Here is a 21,919-nt window from a genome sequence, read left to right on the forward strand (position 1 = left end):
GCATGTCCTGTGCCAGGTGAAGGATGCTGGAGCATGGGTAAGGTTCCTGAGAACAACTGGTGGGCAGAAACGGGCTGGGATGGGCACTGCTCCACAGGCAACATTAAGCCTCTGAAGGGGATGCTAATAGTGCTACATCTTGTGGGCTGCTGAAAAGTAGGTAACGAATGGCCTTTATTGCACTTTTTCGTTCTTAGGAAACAGGGGATTGCCCTGCAGTTTCTCTTGATTTGCAGAAATCACTGCAGATCAATGATAAGGTGCAGGCAGAATCACGGGTGACCTCTGACTCTCAAGGGAAGAAGTCCAGTGATTGGTCTTTTCAGGGCCTCAAGGGGCCACTCCTGTACCTGGGATCCTCGAGCTGGGTGAACCAGGTCTGGCTTGGTCAATGTGTGGCAGGCAGATTGGTCGACCGGCAGACACTTGGGACAAAAGGTGGTGTGCCCGGGAAAGCTGGGGCAAACTTTCCAAACAGGGAAAATTTCTTGGCAAATGTGCAGATTCTGCAACCAGACTGGAACCACGATTCCCAATGTGCCTGACTCCCTTTCTCCCACTCTAGCATCAAACTGGAGATAACAAAAGGAAGGGGTTGGAAACAAAAGAGCAGTTTACATATCAGACGTTGGTTTCCAAACAGTCTTTTTGAGCTCAGGAAAATGGAGGCAGATACCACTGGAGAACCTGGCTGGCTGTCCATCCGTCTCTCCTGGGCAGCTCTGAATACTTCATATATAAATGGGGTGGTATCGTTTGTGGTTGATCTTTTTCCGACAAGTTGGGCAAGTATTAGCATTCTTCAGGGAATCACGGAGGCACTGGCTACAGAAGACATGGCCGCATTCTGTGGAAACGATGAGACGTCCATTCTGCACGATCTAGAAAGCATTAAAAAGAAGAGCCTCCGAGTTTGCCCTTGTCCTAGAGCAGCCATGGTCCCCAGAGAATCCCACCCATCTATGCCTAAGATGACTAATTAAAGGAAAGCAAGGGCCAGGCTGCCACAGGGAAGGGGTCTGGAGAGCTAACTGTGCCTGCTGTGCTCTCTCTCAGCTGGAGAGCAGGAGGGCAGGGGCCATGGCATCTTAGCAGTGTGACAGCCCAAGAGGGTTACGAGGGATCCCAGTACACACTAGCAGCTTCCAGTTGGAGCCAGGATGGGGGACAAAAAAGGACGCATTTGCACCCGGAAGCTCAGGGCATACAAGAGTACAGGGGCTGAAGGTGAAAGTTATAGGGTCCAAGGAGAAACTGGCACATTCTCCCCTCACAGGCAGATCTGCAACAAGTGACGGCCCAGGCATGACTGAGTAGGGGTGTCCAGTCCCACCAAGGGAGAAGATCCTGTCTCATCCAATTCTTTCAAGGAAGTTTAGAAACCAGAAGCAGCGAAGATACAGCTTGGTTTACCTACCTCTGAGTATCCGTCCATGCAGATAGGACAACTGACAGTACCCGAGGGCCTAAGAGCACAGTGCTTCACGTTAGTTTTTCAGTCAACGCAAACATTATACCCTGTCATGGGAGTGGCCTTCTCTGACTCTGCCTTAGCATAGGCATCTGAGAGACTTTCAGGAAAGCCAACTGCCCCAAGGCGTGTGGCAGGGTGAGCATGAGAAGGTGCAGACAACCTGAGTCACCCTGCCCTCCCCCAAGATCCCCGTCTGGGTCCACTGGGACTGTCTGCGCCCACTCTGTCAGCGCTCGGCATACTCTGGTTACAGTGGGAATAGCTGGACTCAGTTCTGGACCCAGTTCCCACTGTATCCAGATGCTGGGTAGAGGCTTGGTCAAGCCCTTCCAGGGCCAAGGGCTCACAGATTTGCTGAAAAGTATTCCTATGCCCTGGCCCCACACCCTAGCATGGCGGCAGCAGAGCTGGGGGCACGTTGGTACCTGAGGCCTGTAGTGCCCTCATCCCTGGCGTTTCTGGGAGTGTGGGTCGTCACATACACGTCTCTGTCCCTGGACAACTCCTCGTCGTCACTGCTCACCACGCAGCTGTCAGCATGGTCCTGGGGCAGCCTCCTAGCATTCCTCCTTGGTCTTCTTCTTTCTAAGGTAAGAGGTCACATTTTCAGGTTGGAGGCTCTCTACTCTTACCATCCTCACCACTCCCATCCTGACGCCTCTTAAGACCCTCTTCCTTCCCTGCCTGGGACCCCCAGAGAGAAACTGCTGCCATGCTCAGCAATAACCCAGAAGGTTCTGCCCAGCTCTGGAGGCCACTATCGTATCTTCCCAGGAAAAACGCCCCAACCCCTGCTGTGAGCTACCAGCCTTCTCCAAAATCTGGTAGGCCACAAGAAAGGACTATAGCTCAGTGCTCAGTGATAGTGGTGAAGTTTCTTCAGCAGGCACAAGGGGGATTGGCTATGCGGATCTGACCACAGCATCTGCAAAGGCATCTTCCTGCTTGGAGTGCTCCAAGCCCTTGGGGATGGTCTGGCAAGACCTGCAGCACCGCGGCTCTCACCTATGCCAGTTTCCTCTCCAAACCCAGTGATAAAGGAAAGGAAACCACTCACCGTCAACAATCTTGTAAAAAGAGGGAGAAAAACAAAAGAGAAAGAAGCAGTCAGCTTGATATAAGTGATAAATGAAGGCATTTCTTTTTTCTGACGTGTGACACCCTCTGTGGAAGCCTCTGGTGAGCAGCAGAGGCCCCACCCTCCTCCCACCCACAGAGGATCTGTGCACCTCTCCCAGTCAGTCAAGCCCACTTCCCAGGTCACTCCACCTCCCAGCTGATGTGCTGTGTCTCTCCCTGCTGGCTGTTTAGTGGAGTCTCTGGGAGCGTGAACACAGCCATAGCCACACCATGTGCTGGCTGCAAGACCTGGGGACCTTACTTACTATCTGGGGGCTGCAGCTTTCTCTTCTGAAAAACAGAGTCACCAGAGCCCACATCTGACTGTGCTGTTGTGAGGGTTACATGAGGCAGTGAACATTCAGACAGCACTAGGGTCATGATGCTCTCTCAAGCTGACACAGCCAATGTAGGCCACTGCCAAGGTGGAGCTTTCATGTGGAGGAGGATTTGCATTGCTCAGTAGGTTGTTACAAATAACTAACAGAGAAAAGCAGGCTATGCATGACCAATGCGTGTGACACATACCAAGGATTGAACACAATCCAATCCTGTGTCCTGGGGGCCTAAGAACCTGACAAGCCTCTCACCTGCCAGCTCAGAACTTACATCTAGACAATTTCTGCTCCAACAGTTTCAAACTTGGCTCCTCCCGCCTTCTGGCCAAGTGCTCTTACCCATCTAGGGGGGCCAGTGGAACGCCCTTTCCCTCTTGCTCAGCACGTAGGAGGGACTGCTTCAGGAAAGTTCTCACCGCCAAAGCCCTACTGCTCACCTCACCCTCCCTGTCCCTACAGTGACAAGAAGCTCTAATCCTCTACTCTGACTCCTGTGCAGCCAGGATCCTGGACGTGAACCGAGTTCCCTCAAACAGACACACTCATGCTGCTGGCAGGGCAGGGGGTGGAGGCCGATTTGAGCTGCTGAGGGTGTTGGCACTGGCGGGCACAGCTGCATCATGAAGAAACAGTTCTGGCAGAGGCTGCTGTGTCTTGAGCCCAGCCTCTCCTCCCTAGAAAGGGTCTGCAGTACTGTCTACTCGAACCCAAAGATATGAGTGCAGGGGGTGGATCTCGCCTCCAGACCTTCTTCGTGGAGCAGACATAGCAGCTCCCTAGGTGGGTCAATGCTTCGAGGTCAAGAGTTATTCCTGGAGACCCAGCCCGGAGACTGCTGATTTAGGCTTCTCCTTCCATGTTAAAATCCACTAAGCTTAGGAATAATTAGAGTGGATTTTGTTTCCCAAATGGCATCCTGACATACACAAATGGCCATGCAGGAAGAATGTAGGACTGAGTATAAAGGTCTTTGATTTGCGGATCAGAATATAATCCACACACGTGGAACCACTGAAAAGTGCTCCCCTTTCCTCTTAGAGGAGACTGCAGACGGTGAAAAGGGAAATCTGGGGACATCAGTCAACCTCACCATCAGGACCAAACTTACCAGGGCCGGCACAATATACTGTCCGCATGAAATCTAGAAAACGAGGCTCTAGTAACAGCGCTGGCCCTTGGGGAAAGCCTTGGGTTTAGCTGGGAGCAGAAGCAAATTCTTCCGTGGCTAGAAATGACGCCAGCTTTCTACAGTTCCAACATGCCCCCACCCTCTGCCAAGACGACCCACTAATTAAGTGTGGACACCTGGAAAAGGTATGATATTCCCAGTGCCCCAGCCATGACACTGTGGGTACTGAGTCTTTATGGTCTCCTGTGAGTCATACCCAGCTTGCCTCTGGATGGTGCCAAACTGAGCCTGTCCTGAGCACTGAGCCCAGGAGCTGCTGGCAAGCAGCAGGTGATACACACACAACTACTGGGGTGCATAAGAACAGGGTGGCCAGAGTGTTTCCTCACTGGTAACAATTCTGGCTGTCCCCACTCTCAATGAGAGAAAAACAGCTTACAGATGAGTCTTCAGTATAAGAATGGCACCACGGGCCGGGTGCGGTGGCTCACACCTGGAATCCCAGCACTTTGGGAGGCCGAGACGGGCGGATCACTCGAGGAGTGGTCAGGAGTTCGAGGCCAGCGTGGCCAACACGGTGAAACCCCGTCTCTACTAAAACTACAAAAATTAGCTGGGTGTGGTGGTGCGTGGCTGTAGTCCCAGCTACTTGGGAGGCTGAGGCAGGAGAATCACTTGAACCCGGGAGGTGGAGGAGGCAGTGAGCCGAGGTCGCACCATTGCACTCCAGCCTAGACAACAATAGCGAAACTGTCTCAAAAAGAAAAAAAGAAAAGCCTGGGCCTGGTGGCTCACGCCTGTAATCCCAGCACTTTGGGAAGCAGAGGCAGGCAGAACACCTGAGGTCGGGAGTTTGAGACCAGCCTGGCCAACATGGTGAAACACTGTCTCTACTAAAACTACAAAAATTAGCCGGGTGTGGTGGTGGGCGCCTGTAATCCCAGCTACTTGGGAGGCTGAGGCAGGAGAATCACTTGGGCCCGGGAAGTGGAGGCTGCAGTGAGCCGAGATCACGCCATTGCACTCCAGCCTAGGCGACAACAGTGAAACTGTCAAAAAAAAAAAAAAAAAAAAAGCCTGGCTGAGTGGCTCATGCCTGTAATCCCCGCACTCTGGGAGGCCAAGGCAGGCAGATCACCTGAGGTGGGGAGTTTGAGACCAGCCTGACCAACGTGGAGAAACCCCGCCTCTACTAAGAACAAAATTAGCCAGGCATGTGGTGGCTCATGTCTGTAATCCCAGCTACTCGAGAGGCTGAGGCAGAAGACTCACTTGAACCTGGGAGGCAGAGGTTGTGGTGAGCTGAGATTGCACCATTGCACTCTAGCCTGGGCAACAAGAGTGAAACTCCGTCTCAAAAACAAAACAAAACCAAAAAAACAAAACAAAACCAAACACTACAGCCTGGCCTCTCAGCTGGTGGACAATACAGTATTGATCACTGGTGTTCCTTCCACCCAGTGGCCGAGTGACATCAAATTCCAGAACCCCTGTAGACATCTCAAGAACTCTGTAATGAACCTAACTCACAGCTATGGCCCTGCAGGTGGCTCAGTGCTTGCCCAGCACAGAAGATGGGTGCAGAGGGAAGAGTACCAGCGCTTCATAAACGCCTACCGGATGAGTTGAGAGAGAGATAGAGGTAACACAAGCTCTGGGGCCTCTAATCTATTTGAGAGGCTTTTAAGATAAGTGAAAAACCAAAACTGAAATAACAACAATTAACTAATTCCCTGAACTGAATAGTTTAATTAGTACTGTGGTAAGCTAGCCCAAGATCAGAAATTCACACTTCCTGGGCTGGGCATGGCGTCCCATACCTGCAATCCCAGCACCCTGGGAGGCCAAGGCGGGCTGAATCGCTTGAGCTCAGGAGGTCGAGACCATCCTGGGCAACATGGTGAGACCCCATCAATACAAAAAATAAGCTGGGCATGGCAGTGCGTGCCTGTAGTCCCAGTACTCCTGGGGCTGAGGCAAGAGGTTGAGGCTACAGTGAGCTGAGATCGGGCCCCTGCCTTCCAGCCTGGGCAACAGAGCAAGATCCTGTCTCAAAAAGAGAAAAGAAAAAAAAGATTCACTCACTCATGCATTTTATTTCACTCTAGCTTCTTCTCAACTATGGAGAACAGTCCATGGGTCAGAGCATTTGGAGACGAGTGGAACTGCAGCAAGCACATCTGATTGGTCACTCGAAGCCCCTTTGTGCTTCTAAAAGCACAGGTGAGCCTCAGAACACCTCCTCATGAAAGAAGCAAGTAGAGGAATCACTGGGTCCCGTGCACTCAGGCTGGCGCATGGCATTTCTAGGAATGTTCACCCAGCCAAGAGCACCGAGACACACTTGCTTTAGACAACTTTACAGCTCACAGCACTGCACATTGCTCCACTGGAAAAACAGCCATCTCCAAGCACTGTGCACACAAAAGGCTACTCAATGTCCAACAGCTACACACATCATGCAGTTACCGATGCCTGTTACTTGGAGCACTGGCAGGAGAGTCGGGAAGACTGGTGCAGACAATCACATTCTAGTTGAGCAGCCAACTCATCTTGGCTAATTCCTGGATATGATGTTTGGGCTTTTCTGAGCTCATCTTTCTTCCTTTCTATGGAATTGGGCTGGCTCACTTATTCCAACGGTGTGCCTCCTGTGTCCTTTACACCCAGAGATCTACAGGGTCCTCCCCTCCCCTCCCCCACCGCTTCTTTTCCTTCCAGAAAAGCCTTTATCAAATATCCTTTCTACAGAGTCTCATAAATGGAAAACCAGGCAGGATACAGAATCAAACACAAATAGCGTGACTTATTAGTACATTATAGAAACAGACCAAAAAAAATTCCAGAAAAATCAACCTTACTAAGAGACAATCTTTGGAAATTTAAGAAAAACAGCCTAAGTAACATTTTTAATAACCTCCCTCTTAAAAAATCTCGATTCCTTAAAGAGAGGTGCCAGTCTCTTTTCTACCACTGCACTGCTTCTAGCCTGAGTAGAGACTGGCATACTGAAAATGCTCATGAAAAGTGACCCAAGGCCAGGCTCAGTGGCTCACAACTATAATCCCAGCACTTTGGGAGACCAAGGTGGGAGGATCGCTTGAGCTCAGGAGTTTGAGACCACCCTGGGCAACATAGTAAGACCTTGTCTCTACAAAAAAATATAAAAAATCAGCCAGGGATGGTGGCACACCCCTACAGTCCCAGCTACTTAGGAGGCTGAGGCAGGAAGCTCAATTGAGCCCAGGAGGTACAGGCTGCAGTGAGCCGTGATGGCACCACTGCACTCCAGCCTGGATAACAAAGTGAGACCCTGTTTCAAAGGAAAAAAAAAAAGAAGAAAAAAAAAATCAACAAATTTGGAGAAGGCACACAAAATGGAAAAAAAAAAAAAAAAGATTATTTGCTGTTAAAAGGCAACCAAGGAGGCCGGGCATGGTGGCTCCCATCTGTAATCCTAGCACCTTGGGAGGCTGAGTCAGGTATATCACTTGAGGCCAGGAGTTTGAGACCAGCCTGGTCAACATGGCGAAACTCTGTCTCTACTAAAAATACAAAAATTAGCTGGTGGTGGCATGCACCTGTAATCCCAGCTACTCAGGAGGATGAGACATGGGAATCGCTGGCACCCTGGAGATGGAGGTTACAGTGAGCCAAGATTGTGCCACTGCACACCAGCCTGGGCAACAGAGTGAGACTGTCTCGGGGGCAGGTGGGGAAGAAAACAACTATTGGTTTGCTTTGTTCTAGTTCATTTCTTCAACTATTTAAAAAGTTTATAGGACTCAAGGAACCAAAATTGTATCTGATGGCCTCAAGGGTCATGTCTGAAGGCTTGCTGATTTGCAGAAAACTCAAGTTGACTGTTCAAGATGTTCAGGGCAAAAACTGCCCAGCTTCCATGCATGGGTCTTACCCATGACAAAATGTGTTCTGTGATTTAAAAATGGCAGACTACCCGGGCGGATCACTTGAGGTCAGGAGTTCGAGACCAGCCTGGACAACATGGCGAAATCCTGTCTCAACAAAAAATACAAAAATTAGCTGGGCGTGGTGGTGCATGCTTACAGTCCCAGCTACTCGGAAGGCTGAGGCAGGATAATTGAACCCAGGAGGCGGAGGCTGCAGTGAGCTGAGATCACGCCACTGCATTCTAGCCTGACTGACAGCGAGACACCGTCTCAAAAAAAAAAAAAAAAAAAAAAAAGGCAGACCATGATTGAAGCTCATGTTGATGTCTAGAAGACTACCAATGGTTAGAGAAAATCTCAGCACCAACAGGTCTAAGATGATGGAAATCATGACCCAAGAGATGCAGACAAGGCCGGGCACAGTGGCTCATGCCTGTAATCCCAGCACTTTGGGAGCTGAGGTGGGTGGATCACGAGGTCGGGAGATCAAGACCATCCGGGCTAACACGGTGAAACTCCATCTCTACTAAAAATACAAAAAATTAGCTGGGTGTGGTGGCGGGCGCCTGTAGTCCCAGCTACTCGGGAGGCTGAGGCAGGAGAATGGTGTGAACCCAGAAGGCAGAGCTTGCAGTGAGCTGAGATTGCGCCACTGCACTCCAGCCTGGGCGATAGAGCGAGATTCTGTCTCAAAAAAAAAAAAAAAAAAAAAGCAGACAAATAACTTGAAAGAAGTGGTGGAGAAAATTATTCCAGACAGCACTGGAAAAGACACAGAAGGGCCTACAAATCTATTTATCCCCTCCATGATGTCTCTGCTAGAAAAGTTAAAATGCTAAAAACACTCAGGTGTGCATTGAGAAAACGTAAAGAGCTTTGTGGTGAAGACGGCAGTTCTGGAAAAGCTACTGGGATGAGATAGATGCTAAAGCGAAAAGTCCTGTTTATGACGAAAAAAGTTTATATATGGAAAAAAAAAAAGCTATACAACAGCCAGGTGCAGTGGCTCCTGTCTATAATCCCAGCACTTTGGGAGGCCAAGGTGAGTGGATCACCTGAGGTCAGGAGTTCAAGAACAGCCTGGGCAACATGGTGAAACCCCATCTCTACTAAAAATACAAAAAATTAGCCTGGCATTGTGGCGCGTGCCTGTAATCCCAGCTACTCAATAGGCTGAGGCAGGAGAATCGCTTGAACCCGGGAGGCGGAGGTGAACTGAGTGAACTGAGATCGCGCCACTGCACTCCAGCCTGGGTGACAGTGAGACTCCATCTCAAAAAAAAAAAAAAAAAAAAAAGCTATAAAACAAAAAAGTTTTAAACAGGCACTTCACAAAAGAGAAAAATTAACATGAAAAGGTGTTTGATCCCATTTGTAATCAAAAAGCACAAATTAAAACCACAACGAGACACCACTGGACAAGCATCGGAATGGCTAAAATTAAAAGTGGCCATGGGAATGCAGAGAACCTCAAACAATGGCATGAATGTGAACTGCTCTCTCTTTAGAAAACAGTCTGGCATTTATCCAGTAAAAATCAAAGACACTCACACCTCGGGACACAGCGGTGATGCTTTTTCTAGGCTATGCAATGCCAAAAATGAAAGTTCATTTTGAGGGAAACTAATCAAACGAGAGGAACAAAGTCTCTCACTGCATCTTTCATTTCCCTTCATTTTTCAAGGGCTTTGAATTCCTTCGAAGTTGGAAGAATGTGCACACCTGCATGCAAAGTTTCCAGTCTTTTTTTCTTTTTTGAAGAAGACAGGGTCTCACTATGTTGCCCAGGCTTGCCTTGAACTCCTGAGCTCAAGTGATCCTCCTTGCGCAGCCTCCCCAGTAGCTGGGACCACAGGCACAAAATTTAGAGGGTTCCCTGATGTTCTGACGGCTACCTCTGGATCCTGGTATCCAGGGATTCCTATCTTACAGGTACAGAGCTACTGCAGCTAAAGGAGTGCACTCAAACTATTCGACAGGTCCTGGTGGAACTGGTAAGGAAGGTTACCCCACTTCCAGAATGAATACATTTATCCATTTTATACTCTCCTGCAGGTGGAGTCTAGGGTCACCCTGAACACATGATCCATCTATAGATGCCCCTTATCCTCAGTGAATAAATAGCATTAGAGGCCTCCCAAACAGATTTGCTCAGAGGCAGAATTCCAAACTCAAGTATATGTCTCAGTGTAAATTCATAAACTGGCATTTGGACTTATTAAAATCAAAAACAAGTAGAGAATGATTAGCAAGAGCTATCAAGTCCAAAACAATTATTTTGTGGCTGAGAACACTGAGGAGTGTGAGATAAATCCACTGATCAAAATGACCCATAGATCTGAGACCAGAACCTAGGACTCCTGCTTCCCAAGTCAGGAGCGCCTCCCTTTTACCTGTCAGCTCTCCCTCTGGCCACCCATCCATTTTCCAGGGCAGCTCCCTCAACGCCAATATTCCTGGTCCCTGGGTCTCCCAATGACTGCAGATCTTATAAAGGTTAACCAGGCAGCCCCAGGTTAATTGGGAGTAGGACTGCCAACATGGAGCCCTAGCCCAGGGAAGAGAAGGAAGGTAGGGAAGTTCAGAGAGGAAGCCCTTGTAGCAAGAGCAGCTTAGTCATCAAAACAAAACAAAGCTGGCCAGTGTGGTGGCTCACGCCTGTAATCCTAGTGCTTTGGGAGGCTGAGGTGGGTGACTGCTTGAGCCCAGGAGTTCAAGACCAGCCTGGGTCTCTACAAAAATATTAAAAAATCACCACCACCACCCCACCCAAATTTACTAGGGTATGGTGGCATGCACCTGTAGCCTCAGCTACTCCGGAGGATAATGTGGGAGAATCACTTAAACTCCGGGGTTGGAGGCTGCAGTAAGGTATGATCATGCCATTGCTCTCTAGCCTGGGCAACAGAGTGAGACCCTGTTTTTTTTTTTTTTGAGACAGAGTCTTGCTCTGTCGCCCAGGCTGGAGTGCAGTGGCACGATCTTGGCTCACTGCAACCTCTGTCTTCTGGGTTCAAGCAATTCTCCTGCCTTAGCCTCCCGAGTGGCTTGGATTACAGGTATGCATCATCATGTCTGGCTAATTTTTGTATTTTTTTCTTTTTCTTTTTTTTTTTTTTTTTTTTTTGTGGTTGTTGTTGTTTTTGAGACGGAGTCTCACTCTGTCACCCGGGCTGGAGTGCAGTGGCGTAATCTCGGCTCACTGCAACCTCTGATTCCTGGGTTCAAGCGATTCTCCTGCCTCAGCCTCCTGAGTAGCTGGGACTACAGGAGTCTGCCATAATTTTTGTATTTTTAGTAGAGACGGGGTTTCACCATGTTGGCCAGGCTGATCTCAAACTCCTGACCTCGTGGTCCACTCACCTCGGCCTCCCAAAGTGCTGGGATTACAGGCATGAGCCACTGCGCCCAGCCTGAGACCCTGTTTCTAAAGCAAAAGAAAACACAAGATGGGAAATGATGTTGGTTTGTCAGCCAACAAGAGCCAATCAATCATTGTTTTCTTGCAGTCAGAATCCTAGCTCTCTCCTCAGAGTCTGGCAGACAGAAGGCCAAGAAGACTGTGGTGGACACTGAGTATTCAAGAAAAAAAAAAAAACAAAAACTTCTGCAGACACCACTTTCCAGCTTTAATGAACAACTGGTGAAACCAAGGTGTCAGCTGGGAAAAAGAAAGAGGGAAAAAAATCAGTGACGGTGCTGTAGCTGTCAGCTAACATACCAAATTAGTTATCTTTCCAGAACTCCATGGAGTACAAAGGGACGATAAGCAAAGTCTTATGTGTGTATGTACCTCAGAAAACACACTAATGAGACCTCAGCAGGGACCACCTGCAACTAAACCCACCGCTGCTTATCTCAGATGGTTTTCCATCCCTGCCCTTTTCTTTGCATTGAAGTCTTGAAACTTCTCAGTACAACCCTATTCTGAAGTTCTCAGCACAGCTAAGAAGCAATACCTATGGGGTGTCCCTGTTCACATACCCAGGCATCAGCCAAACAGGATAACCCCAACACCAGTGAGCCCAGGGCCAAGGTGAAGACTCAGCTACTAGCAGCCCCCACAAGCCACAGTCATCCTCAGCAGCACTTACCACCCCACTGCCAATGCTGCCAAGTGTGCCACCGCCCCCACCCCTGACCTGCGTTCCGAGCACACTGTCAGAAAACGCTCAAGTGGCATCTTACAGAGGCAAACCTGCCCTTAAGATGCTGACCAGATTCCCAGACCTGCATGCACCATGAAACAGATCTATCAAAAATAGCTTCTCCATGTGTCCTCTGACCAGAGAAGGCCTCCCTCCTGGCAGGTAGGACACGCACACACACATCCCCTGCAGTCTGTAACCGGTGCCATGAGACAGGGACACAGGCAGCCTCCTGGACTCCAGCCTCCCTGGCATCAGGACGCAGCAGGCATCAGGTGGCAATGCAGGGAGCCTGCATCCCCTGAGGACATGCTAAGCAGCAGGCGCTTTTGGAACTTGAGAGATTTCCCACTGGCAGTGCTGAGCCAACATTCCCTTTCCTTTCAGCTGGGACGGCATAAACTCACAGTGACTGGGCACCATTCTAGGTGTCAGGCACTCAAACACGGCATCTCTTCTAAGATCTCTTACACCATGCCCTACTGACATGAGTGACCTGTCCCCATTTCATGGAAAGTGAATGAGGCTAAGTCACATGCCCAAGGTCACACAGCTGGTGTAAACTGTGGAATCAGGGACTGAAGACAGATGTGGGGGCCTTGAGATTCTCCCCAAACCACTTTCGTGCCCAGGTGTGGCAAGGTCAGGTTACACAGACCTACTCTATAGGCAACAAGGCTATAACAAATGATTTTCCAGAAACATTTTTCATTTTGGGCTCTTGTCACTGAATGCATGAACTTCTTTATTATTATTATTGTTACTGTTTATTTTCTTTCTAAAAGCTCAATTCCACAAGATGCATGAACTTCCTTAGCATAAGCTGTAACCTTGACTTGGAGTCTGTGACCAAGGCTGTCAGATGCTGGCACTGGCCAGGGACCCACCCACACCCAAGAAACAGCCGACTCTCACACTCCGACACTTACCACAACAGAGTCATTGTGAGTCAGATCAACCACCACAGGCTCTAAAGATTCACAAGTGAGGTCCACAATTTCATCTCCAGCTTCAAAAGAAAGTATTTCAACAAGCATTAAGAAGAAAGTAAGGTTGCATCCCTCTACACTTTAGTATGACTGCTAATGTAATATAGGCTTACCCCAAACTAAAACAATCCTGAAGTACACACTGCAAAGAGCACCAGGACCAGCACCTCCCTCAGGAGGGAAAGCCAGTAAACACCCTTCCAGAATTCTGCTCTGAGTGGGGAGGTATGACTTTTACAAATGTACCTGGGGGGTTATGTATGTGTGCGCATGTGCATACCTCTATTCCACGGCATCCCACTTCCACACGGCTATGCCTCTGTGCCCCATCTGGGAGAAGGCACCGTGCATGCCCAGCCCCAGGCCTTTCTCTTTGGGATGGACCAGCCTGAAACCTCTGCTCCTCCCAGCAGGAGAAGTTGACCACTCTCACTTGGCCCAAGGACCAAAAGTCAGGCTTAGCTTAGTAACTTCATCGGTTAATTTAGAGCAAATTTTTTTTTTTTTTTTTTTTTTTTTTGAGACAGAGTCTCGCTCTGTCGCCAAGGCTGGAGTGCAGTGGTGCGATCTTGGCTCACTGCAACCTCCGCCTCCCAGGTTCAAGCAATTCTGTCTCAGCCTCCCGAGTAGTTCGGATTACAGGCGCCTGGCAGCACGCCTGGCTAATTTTTTTTGTATTTTTAGTAGAGATGGGGTTTCACCATCTTGGCCAGGCTGGTCTTGAACTCCTGACCTCGTGATCCACCCGCTTCAGTCTCCCAAAGTGTTGGGATTACAGGCGTGAGCCACCGTGCCCGGCCAAGGACAAACTTTAAATTTCCATTTATCTCTCAAGTTTGTCTCCCTAGTTGGATGGAGAATAACGGTGATATATACTGATCCCTAGAACCTCAACATACAAAATGGGTTGCATCTGTTGTGAAGCTTGCCTTTCAGCCCTTAGGGTATACTGTGATGTCTACGTGAGCACAGGAGGTAAGAAGGACATGGACCAGTTAATGTACAACTTCCATCTATATAAAGTAAAAAATGATGCACAACCATTTTTATTTCTGATTACTATTAATATTAAGCACTAAATGGGCCAGGTGCAGTGGCTCACACCTGTAATCCCAGCACTTTGGGAGGTGGGCGGATCACCTGAGGTTGAGAGTTCGAGACTAGCCTGACCAACACGGAAAAACTCCGTTTCTACTAAAAATACAAAATTAGCCAAGCGTGGTGGCACATGCCTGTAATCCCAGCTACTCAGGACGCTGAGGCAGGAGAATCACTTGAACCCCGGATGCAGAGATCACGCCAATGCACCCCAGCCTGGGCAACAAGAGCAAAACTCCATCTCAAAAACAAACAACAACAACGAAACACTAAATGAAGTTTTCTTAGAAATAGTATTAGTCTAATATTTGGGGAAAGTGTCTTGTAATGCATTTAACATTTTTTTTTTTGAGACGGAGTCTCGCTCTGTCATCCAAGCAGGAGTGCAGTGGCACGATCTTGGCTCACTGCAACCTCCATCTCCCAGGTTCAAGCGATTCTCCTGCAGTAACCTCCCAAGTAGCTGGGATTACAGGCGCCCGCCACCACGCCCGTCTAATTTTTGTATTTTTAGTAGAGACAGGGTTTCGCCATGTTGGCCAGGCTGGTCTCGAACTCCTGACCTCAGGTGATCTGCACGCCTCGGCCTCCCAAAGGGCTGGGATTACAGGCACGAGCCACAGTGCCCAACCCAACGTAACTTCTTTATTTTTTAGGTGGGGTCTTGCTGTTGCCCAGGCTAGAGTGCAGTGGCATGATCACGGCTCACTGCAGCCCCAATGTTCCAGGCTCAAGTGATCCTCCTACCTCAGCCTCCCACACTTGGCTAATTTTTTTAATTATAGAGACAGGGTCTCTCTATGTTGTCCAGGCTGCTCTGGAACTCCTGGGCTCAAGCAATCTGGCTGGCCTGTTTTATTTTCTTGTATCATAAAGTTTCACAAGAATAAAAACCATGATAATCTTAGATATACCGATATAATTTATATAAAATTACTGCATTCTTTATTAAAAAGAAGGGCTGCCCAACAGTCCATATACTGATATACAACAATTTATTGAACCATTCTCTTTCTGGTGAACACAATTCTGGGCTTTTACAAAAACAGTGCTCTAGGCTGGGAGCGGTGGCTCACGCCTGTAATCCCAGCACTTTGGGAGGCCAAGGAAGGTGGATAATCTGAGGTCAGGAGTTTGAGACCAGCCTGATTGACACGGTGAAACTCCGTCTCTACTAAAAATACAAAAAAAATTAGCCGGGCGTGGTGGTGGGCGCCTGTGATCCCAGCTACTTGGGAAGCTGAGGCAGGAGACTTGCTTAAACCTGGGAGGCAGAGGTTGCAGTGAGCCGAGATCATGTGACTGCACTCCAACCTGGGTGACAGAGCGAAACTGTCTCAAACAGAAACAAAAACAAAACAGTGCTCTAACGGGCAACGCTAAGCACACACAGGGGTAAGACTGCCTAGAGGATGACAAGTGCCATGATGGAAAGCAGTTGGTTCCTTTTTGGTCTAGAGCCAGGATCCTAGCCTCAAGTCAAGGCTTTCAAGAACTCATTTGTAGAAGTGAAACTCAGAGACCACATAGAGAACTTCACTTCTCCTGCGGGGCCCATGAAATTTATCTTGCACTGAGTTGTTTAAAATGCCAGTCTGCATGGCTGGGCGCGGTGGCTCACGCTTGTAATCCCAGCACTTCGGGAGGCCGAGACAGGCAGATCACAAGGTCAGGAGATCGAGACCATCCTGGCTAACACGGTGAAACCCTGTCTCTACTAAAAATACAAAAAATTAGCCGGGTGTGGTGGCGGGCGCTTGTAGTCCCAGCTACTCGGGAGGCTGAGGCAGGAGAATGGTGTGAACCCAGGACATGGAGCTTGCGGTGAGCCGAGATTGCAGCACTACACTCCAGCTTGGGCGACAGAGCAACACTCCATCTCAAAAAAAAAAATAAATAAAAATAAATGCCAGTTTGCAGGTATCCTAGTTATAAAAACAATATATGCAGAGCAAAGAGACTTAGGCCAGCCATCAATCACTTCTGGAGCAAGCAGAAAGCGGAAATCCAATATGGCCTCTGCCTACACCAAGCTCCAACACAGGGAACTCTGTGGACAAGTTTACCTTCCGAGGTTATTTCGTGTCTTAATGAAAAACAGAAGAGGGAAGCGAAGTACTTTACAAGGTCAAGCAAACTGAGGATGCAGTTTCAAATAGAAAAGGTAGGCCATCTCATTTGCACTAGAGATTTTTTTTTTTTTAAATGGGTCCTACCCCACTGCTGTACATTACCAGAGTTGAACAGTTAGCCCAGTTGAGAGGCTATTTCAGAATCTGTGAAGCTTTGAGTTGTAAATGGTGAGTATGAGACTGCATAGGCCTTCTATAGACACTGAAAGCACCTTCTACTAGCTCACCCTGGTACTGTGTTCTCTCTCCACTTTAACACCCCACAGTTGTAGTGTCCCTGGCAATCTTACCAGTTTCCACGAGTTCTATGGGTTCTGCTTCCAAGGAAATCTCGGGGGTGGTGGTTGCTTCCCGAGTTCGCTTCTGGGCTTGTCTAGAATTTATTGCTCCACCACGACGCTTTCTCTGAGTAACAAGGGGGAAAGAATAGTCACATGAACACCAGAATGTCAGGGTCTCAGGAAGAACTAAAAGGGCAATAGAAACGGTTCACTTCATTAAGAGGTCAGAGAGTAGACTTGAAGTTAGGGCTCCTTTCAAAACTTGAGATTCAAGAGTACTGAATGCTTACAGAGAGAGAAACCATCCAAAACATACAATGAGTAGAAATTCTAGAAAGTAAAACTTCTGTTTTATCAAACTATCAGCAGGTCAGCTGGGCATGGTGGCTCACGCCTGTAATCCCAGCACTTTGGGAGGCTGAGGTGGGTAAATCATGAGGTCAGGAGCTCAAGGTCAGCCTGGCCAACATGGTGAAACCCCATCACTACTAAAAATACAAAAAGTTAGCTGGGCGTGGTGGCAGGCACCTGTAATCCCAGCTACTCCGGAGGCTGAGGCAGGAGAATCAGTTGAACCTGGGAGGCAGAGGTTGCAGTGAGGCGATATCGCGTCACTGTACGCTAGCCTGGGTGACAGTGCGAGACTCCATCTCAAAAAAAACTATCAGCAGGTCAAAAAGGGACACACACGATATATCCCTTTACAAAAGCCTGAGGCCAAGTCAGGATTTGGACTTGGTAGTGGATGCCCTGGCCAAAAGGCTGGAAACCCTTCCCTTTAACCAAAAGTTATCAATTTCTCTTCCTTGACTTTGTCTTCAGCCTTTCTAAAGAACTTGGAGTTTTCTGAGTTTCTATACATTGTGGAAAGATTATCTTCCCCTGGGAAATGTGGCCTTGAACCTTTCAGGGTACTATCAACTGTGATTTACACCAGACAATCAGCCCCCACAAAGAACTCAAAGAACCAAAGCTGTTTTAAGCCTGCTTCCAGTAGCTACCCAAGAGCCATGTCTTCCGGAAAGTTCAGGCTCTCAGCTGGTTGATATGCAACTGACACTCTGACCAGCCTTTCTTCCAAATCCTTGGGCTGCTGGTTTGCCAATATGCTCCACATTTCTGGTCTGGCTGGTCCCAAAAGACGAGCTGAGAATATCCTCCACCTTAATCAAGAGACAGAGCTGGCCAGGCACAGTGGCTCACGCCTGTAATCCCAGCACTTTGGGACGCAGAGGCGGGCGGATCACCTGAGGTCAGGAGTTCGAGATCAGCCTGGGCAACCCGGTGAAACCCTGTCTCTACTAAAAATACAAAATTAGCCGGGTGTGGTGGCACATGCCTGTAATCCCAGCTACTTGGGAGGCTGAGGCAGGCGAATCGCTTGAACCTGGGAGGCGGAGGATGCAGTGAGCCAAGATTGTGCCATTGCACTCCAGCCTGGGCAACAAGAGTAAATCTCCATCTCACCAAAAAAAAAAGAGAGCTCCCAACAGAGCCTGTCACCTTGTTATTCCCACTGGTGTTTCTGTGCTCTCCTCCCCGTGCCGTGTCCTGCTATCCTTCGCACTGGACGACCTGGGACAAGTACTGCACTACTAAGTCTCAAGTTCCTCACCAGTACCAGCTTTGCAGAGCTGTTATAAGGTGTAAATGAGATCATGTATGTAAAGTACTGCGCAGAGACGGAGGATGCTACTACTATCCCAATTCCTTAGCCTTACTAGGGTCAGTCTGTCCCAGGAAACTCTGAAAGGACCAGATATTGCAGGTGAGATTCATATAAGATCCAGGAACACCCATCACCTGGCCAAGCCCTCACTAGGCCACAGGGATAAGCCTAATTCTGTGTTCCAATGCTACTCTTATCAAATGGCAGCTTGAGATGTTTTGGAAATGAAGCTGGGTCTAGTAACTTCCCACGGACTAAGGAGCACAGAACCAGCCCCAGGAGGGCCCAGAGGCCAAGCGACAGCAGCCAAAACTCCCAAGTGAACAGCTGCTCTTGGCCTCAAGGGAGCTGACACTAACCTCAGGGGAGTTCTACTGCCCAGTGTTTTAAGGGTTTCCCCAGCAGCCACCAGGTTACTTATGTAAAAAGTAAAGTAGAGGTTCCTCTTCAAAGACTTTCCTCCCTATCTATTTAGAAATAAATACTAACTTCTCTTAAAAGCAAAATTTATTCAAAGACCTGTACTAACATTCTTAAATATCTGCTAGCCATAATAAAGAAATCAATGTACTTTATATTCTTAGCTCCCACAATTTTTTTTTTTTTTTAAATGACACGGAGTCTTGCTCTGTCGCCCAGACTGGAGTGCAGTGGCGGGATCTCGGCTCACTGCAAGCTCTGCCTCCCGGGTTCATGCCATTCTCCTGCCTCAGCCTCCCTAGCAGCTGGGACTAGAGGCGCCCGCCACCATGCCCGGCTAATTTTTGTATTTTTAGTAGAAACGGGGTTTCACTGTGTTAGCCAGGATGGTCTCGATCTCCTGACCTTGTGATCCGCCTGCCTCGGCCTCCCAAAGTGCCGAAGTGCTAGGATTACAGGCGTGAGCCACCGCACCCGGCCTAGCTCCCACAATTTAGCCTAAATATTTACCCTGGCATGCTTGTATTAGTCCAAGCAAGCCTTAGATCATAGCCTGTTCCTCTTCCTTATTTAAAGGTTATTTTTAACTTTTTCAGCATTCCACAAGTTACTTCCTCCTTCCTTTATTCTCCTCTGCCTTTGCCTCTTTTAAAAAGTTCTGGCCAGGTGTGGTGGCTCACGCCTGTAATCCCAGCACTTTGGGAGGGGGGCTGAGGTGGGCAGATCACAAGGTCAGAAGATCGAGACCATCCTGGCTAACATGGTGAAACCCTGTCTCTACTAAAAAATACAAAAAAAATTAGCCTGGCGTGGTGGCGGGCACCTGTAGTCCCAGCTACTCGGGAGGATGCGGCAGGAGAATGGTGTGAACCCAGGAGGTGGAGCTTGCAGTGAGCCCAAGATCGTGCCACTGCACTCCAGCCTGGGTGACACAGTGAGACTCTGTCTCAAAAAAAAAAAAAACAGTTCTAAGTTGCCAATTGTGACAAATACAGAATGTGAGGTCCCATTCCAGCCAATAAAAACCGGACACAGCAGTAGGGTAAACACTTCAAGTTATAAATAACCCTGTCTCCTTTATTCAATGTACTCTCATGGCAAAACTACTGGTGAGTGTACCCTTTCTGCAGAAAGTATAAAAATGGCCTTGCTAAAAACATTAAATTTATGTTGAAATGTTATTTCTTTACAGCACCGGAAAACAAGCATTTCAAACACTTGGGACTCTTCAATATTTACCCCATTCTCGTGGATCACAAGGTCAGGAGTTCAAGACCAGCCTGGTCAAGATGCTGAAACCCCGTCTCTACTAATAACACGAAAAGCAGCTGGGCATGGAGGCACGCACCTGAAGTCCCAGCTACTAGGGAGGCTGAGGCAGGAGAATCGCTTGAACCCGGGCGGCAGACGTTGCAGTGAGAGAATATTGCACCCACTGCACTCCAGCCTGGGTGACACAGCAAGACTCTGTCTCAAAATAATAATAATAATAATAATAAAAAAAAAATGAAAATATTTACCCCATTCTCTTTGACAATGTCCTTTGTCCTTGTATAGCCTCCTTCCCTTGTAGCCAACCAAGTCTTTTTTTGTTTTTTGACGGAGTCTCGCTCCGTCGCCCAGGCTGGAGTGCAGTGGCACGATCTCGGCTCACTGCAACCTCTGCCTCCCGGGTTCAAGCGATTCTCCTGCCTCAGCCTCTCGAGTAGCTGGGATTACAGGCACCCGCCACCGTGCCTAGCTAATTTTTTTGTATTTTTAGTGGAGACGGGGTTTCACCATGTTGGCCAGGCTGGTCTCGAACTCCTAACCTTGTGATCCACCATGCCCAGCCTGTAGCAGATCAAGTCTTTCTTACTAGACACTGCTAAGCAGACCTGCATATCCCACAGCTACCTGTGTGGTTTCTGGGCCCCACTGAGGGAGCCAAGAAAGCAGCCATGGGTCCTGGACCCCAAATCTCCCCTCATGGATAATTATAGCAATGTCCCCACCCCTCCCTAACCTCAGGAATCCTCTTTCCTGCCTGCTCTATCGACCCCTCCATGCCTTTAACCAGAGCTTTTTCCCTGCCTGGAGTGCCCATCCCTCCCTTTCTTCACTTGGCCAATTCCTGCACAGCTTTCCAGAACCCACTCAAATGTCACCTCCTTCCTGAGGATATTCTTCACCCTCCCACTCTGCTATCTCTGAGCCTCCTCCTCCCAAGTAGCTTCCCTGCACCACTCAAGACAGGCTCATTAAATCCAGGAATATCTGCAGAGCTCTCCCCTCTCACCTTCCCGTAATTCTGGTCATAACTCTCTTCCTTTTTACTAGCAGGGCCCTCAGAGGTCCATAGCTTTTGGTGAAAACTGACCATCCAATCACAACCACATAAGCTATAACCACACCATAACTTTCAGGAATTTTAACCAATTTCTTCACACACACACACACACACACACACACACACACACACACACACGCACGCACAAAAGGCTACATTGTTTTGCCTGTTCTGATCTGGCCTAAGCAGAGATGGGGTAAGGCTTAGAGCACCTGTTTCCCTGTAGGTGAGCTACGTGGTAACCTGCAGGTGAAACACCAAGGTGGGAGGTCAAAGAAGCGGGCTTTTTTGTGTGTTACCATCAAAAGTGGGCCCTGGAGCACAATGGCGGCCAGGAAGTAACAGAAGAGGGTGAGGACCCAAAAGGCTCAGAGGGTGTGACCAGCATTTCCATCACTGTTCCCTCTGACAGCTGTTTGTTCAGCCTCACCTGTCCCCACCATCCATCTTCCCATACCATTCACGGCACTTCTGGAGCACTGGAAGAAATCAGCAGGCTATTTCACATCTGGTCTGACAAGGAATTCAGGATCTCAGACAACACATGTCTTGAGTTTAAATCATTTGAACAACCTTGCTGTGAGAACTCTGTCAGCAGGGAATAAACTGGGACAGGGGGACCTGCAGGTAATCTCCTCTAGAGCTCAAGGGGTTCCAGGAGACACCTGAATTACACCAAACCAGAGCTGCCTCACAGATGTGATAAATGCTCTAAACAGGGCTGGGCGCGGTGGCTCACGCTTGTAATCCCAGCACTTTGGGAGGCCGAGGCGGGCGGATCACGAGGTCAGGAGATCGAGACCACGGTGAAACCCCGTCTCTACTAAAAAAAAAAAATACAAAAAATTAGCCGGGCGTGGTGGCGGGCGCCTGTAGTCCCAC

At 48.7% G+C, this 21,919-nt stretch overlaps 1 protein-coding gene across 1 annotated transcript; it reads right to left on the reverse strand.

Moving 5' to 3' along the window:
- Positions 1-545: 545 nt before the first annotated feature.
- On the reverse strand, positions 546-21,070 carry RNF4 (ring finger protein 4). The gene is made up of 7 exons (XM_032135567.2): positions 20,987-21,070; positions 16,629-16,743; positions 13,049-13,128; positions 2,532-2,541; positions 1,900-2,059; positions 1,418-1,466; positions 546-881 (listed from the first exon to the last, which is right to left on the reverse strand). The coding sequence occupies exons 1-7, from the start codon at positions 21,068-21,070 to the stop codon at positions 732-734; spliced, it is 648 nt and encodes a 215-aa protein (XP_031991458.1). The 3' UTR covers positions 546-731.
- Positions 21,071-21,919: the final 849 nt, after the last annotated feature.

The sequence above is a fragment of the Hylobates moloch genome, unplaced genomic scaffold (genome assembly GCF_009828535.3).
Source record: "Hylobates moloch isolate HMO894 unplaced genomic scaffold, HMol_V3 SCAFFOLD_17, whole genome shotgun sequence".
Classification (NCBI taxonomy): Eukaryota; Metazoa; Chordata; class Mammalia; order Primates; family Hylobatidae; genus Hylobates; species Hylobates moloch.

Excerpts from the sequence above, each read along its gene's own strand:
- RNF4 (XM_032135567.2), bottom strand. The coding sequence starts at position 21,070 with ATGGTCAGTTTTCACCAAAAGCTATGGACCTCTGAGGGCCCTGCTAGT. Across the intron at positions 16,744-20,986 it reads ATGACCAGAATTACGGGAAG|AGAAAGCGTCGTGGTGGAGC; the intron begins GTGAGAGGGGAG and ends CTTGTTACTCAG. Across the intron at positions 882-1,417 it reads GCATGGACGGATACTCAGAG|ATCGTGCAGAATGGACGTCT; the intron begins GTAGGTAAACCA and ends AATGCTTTCTAG.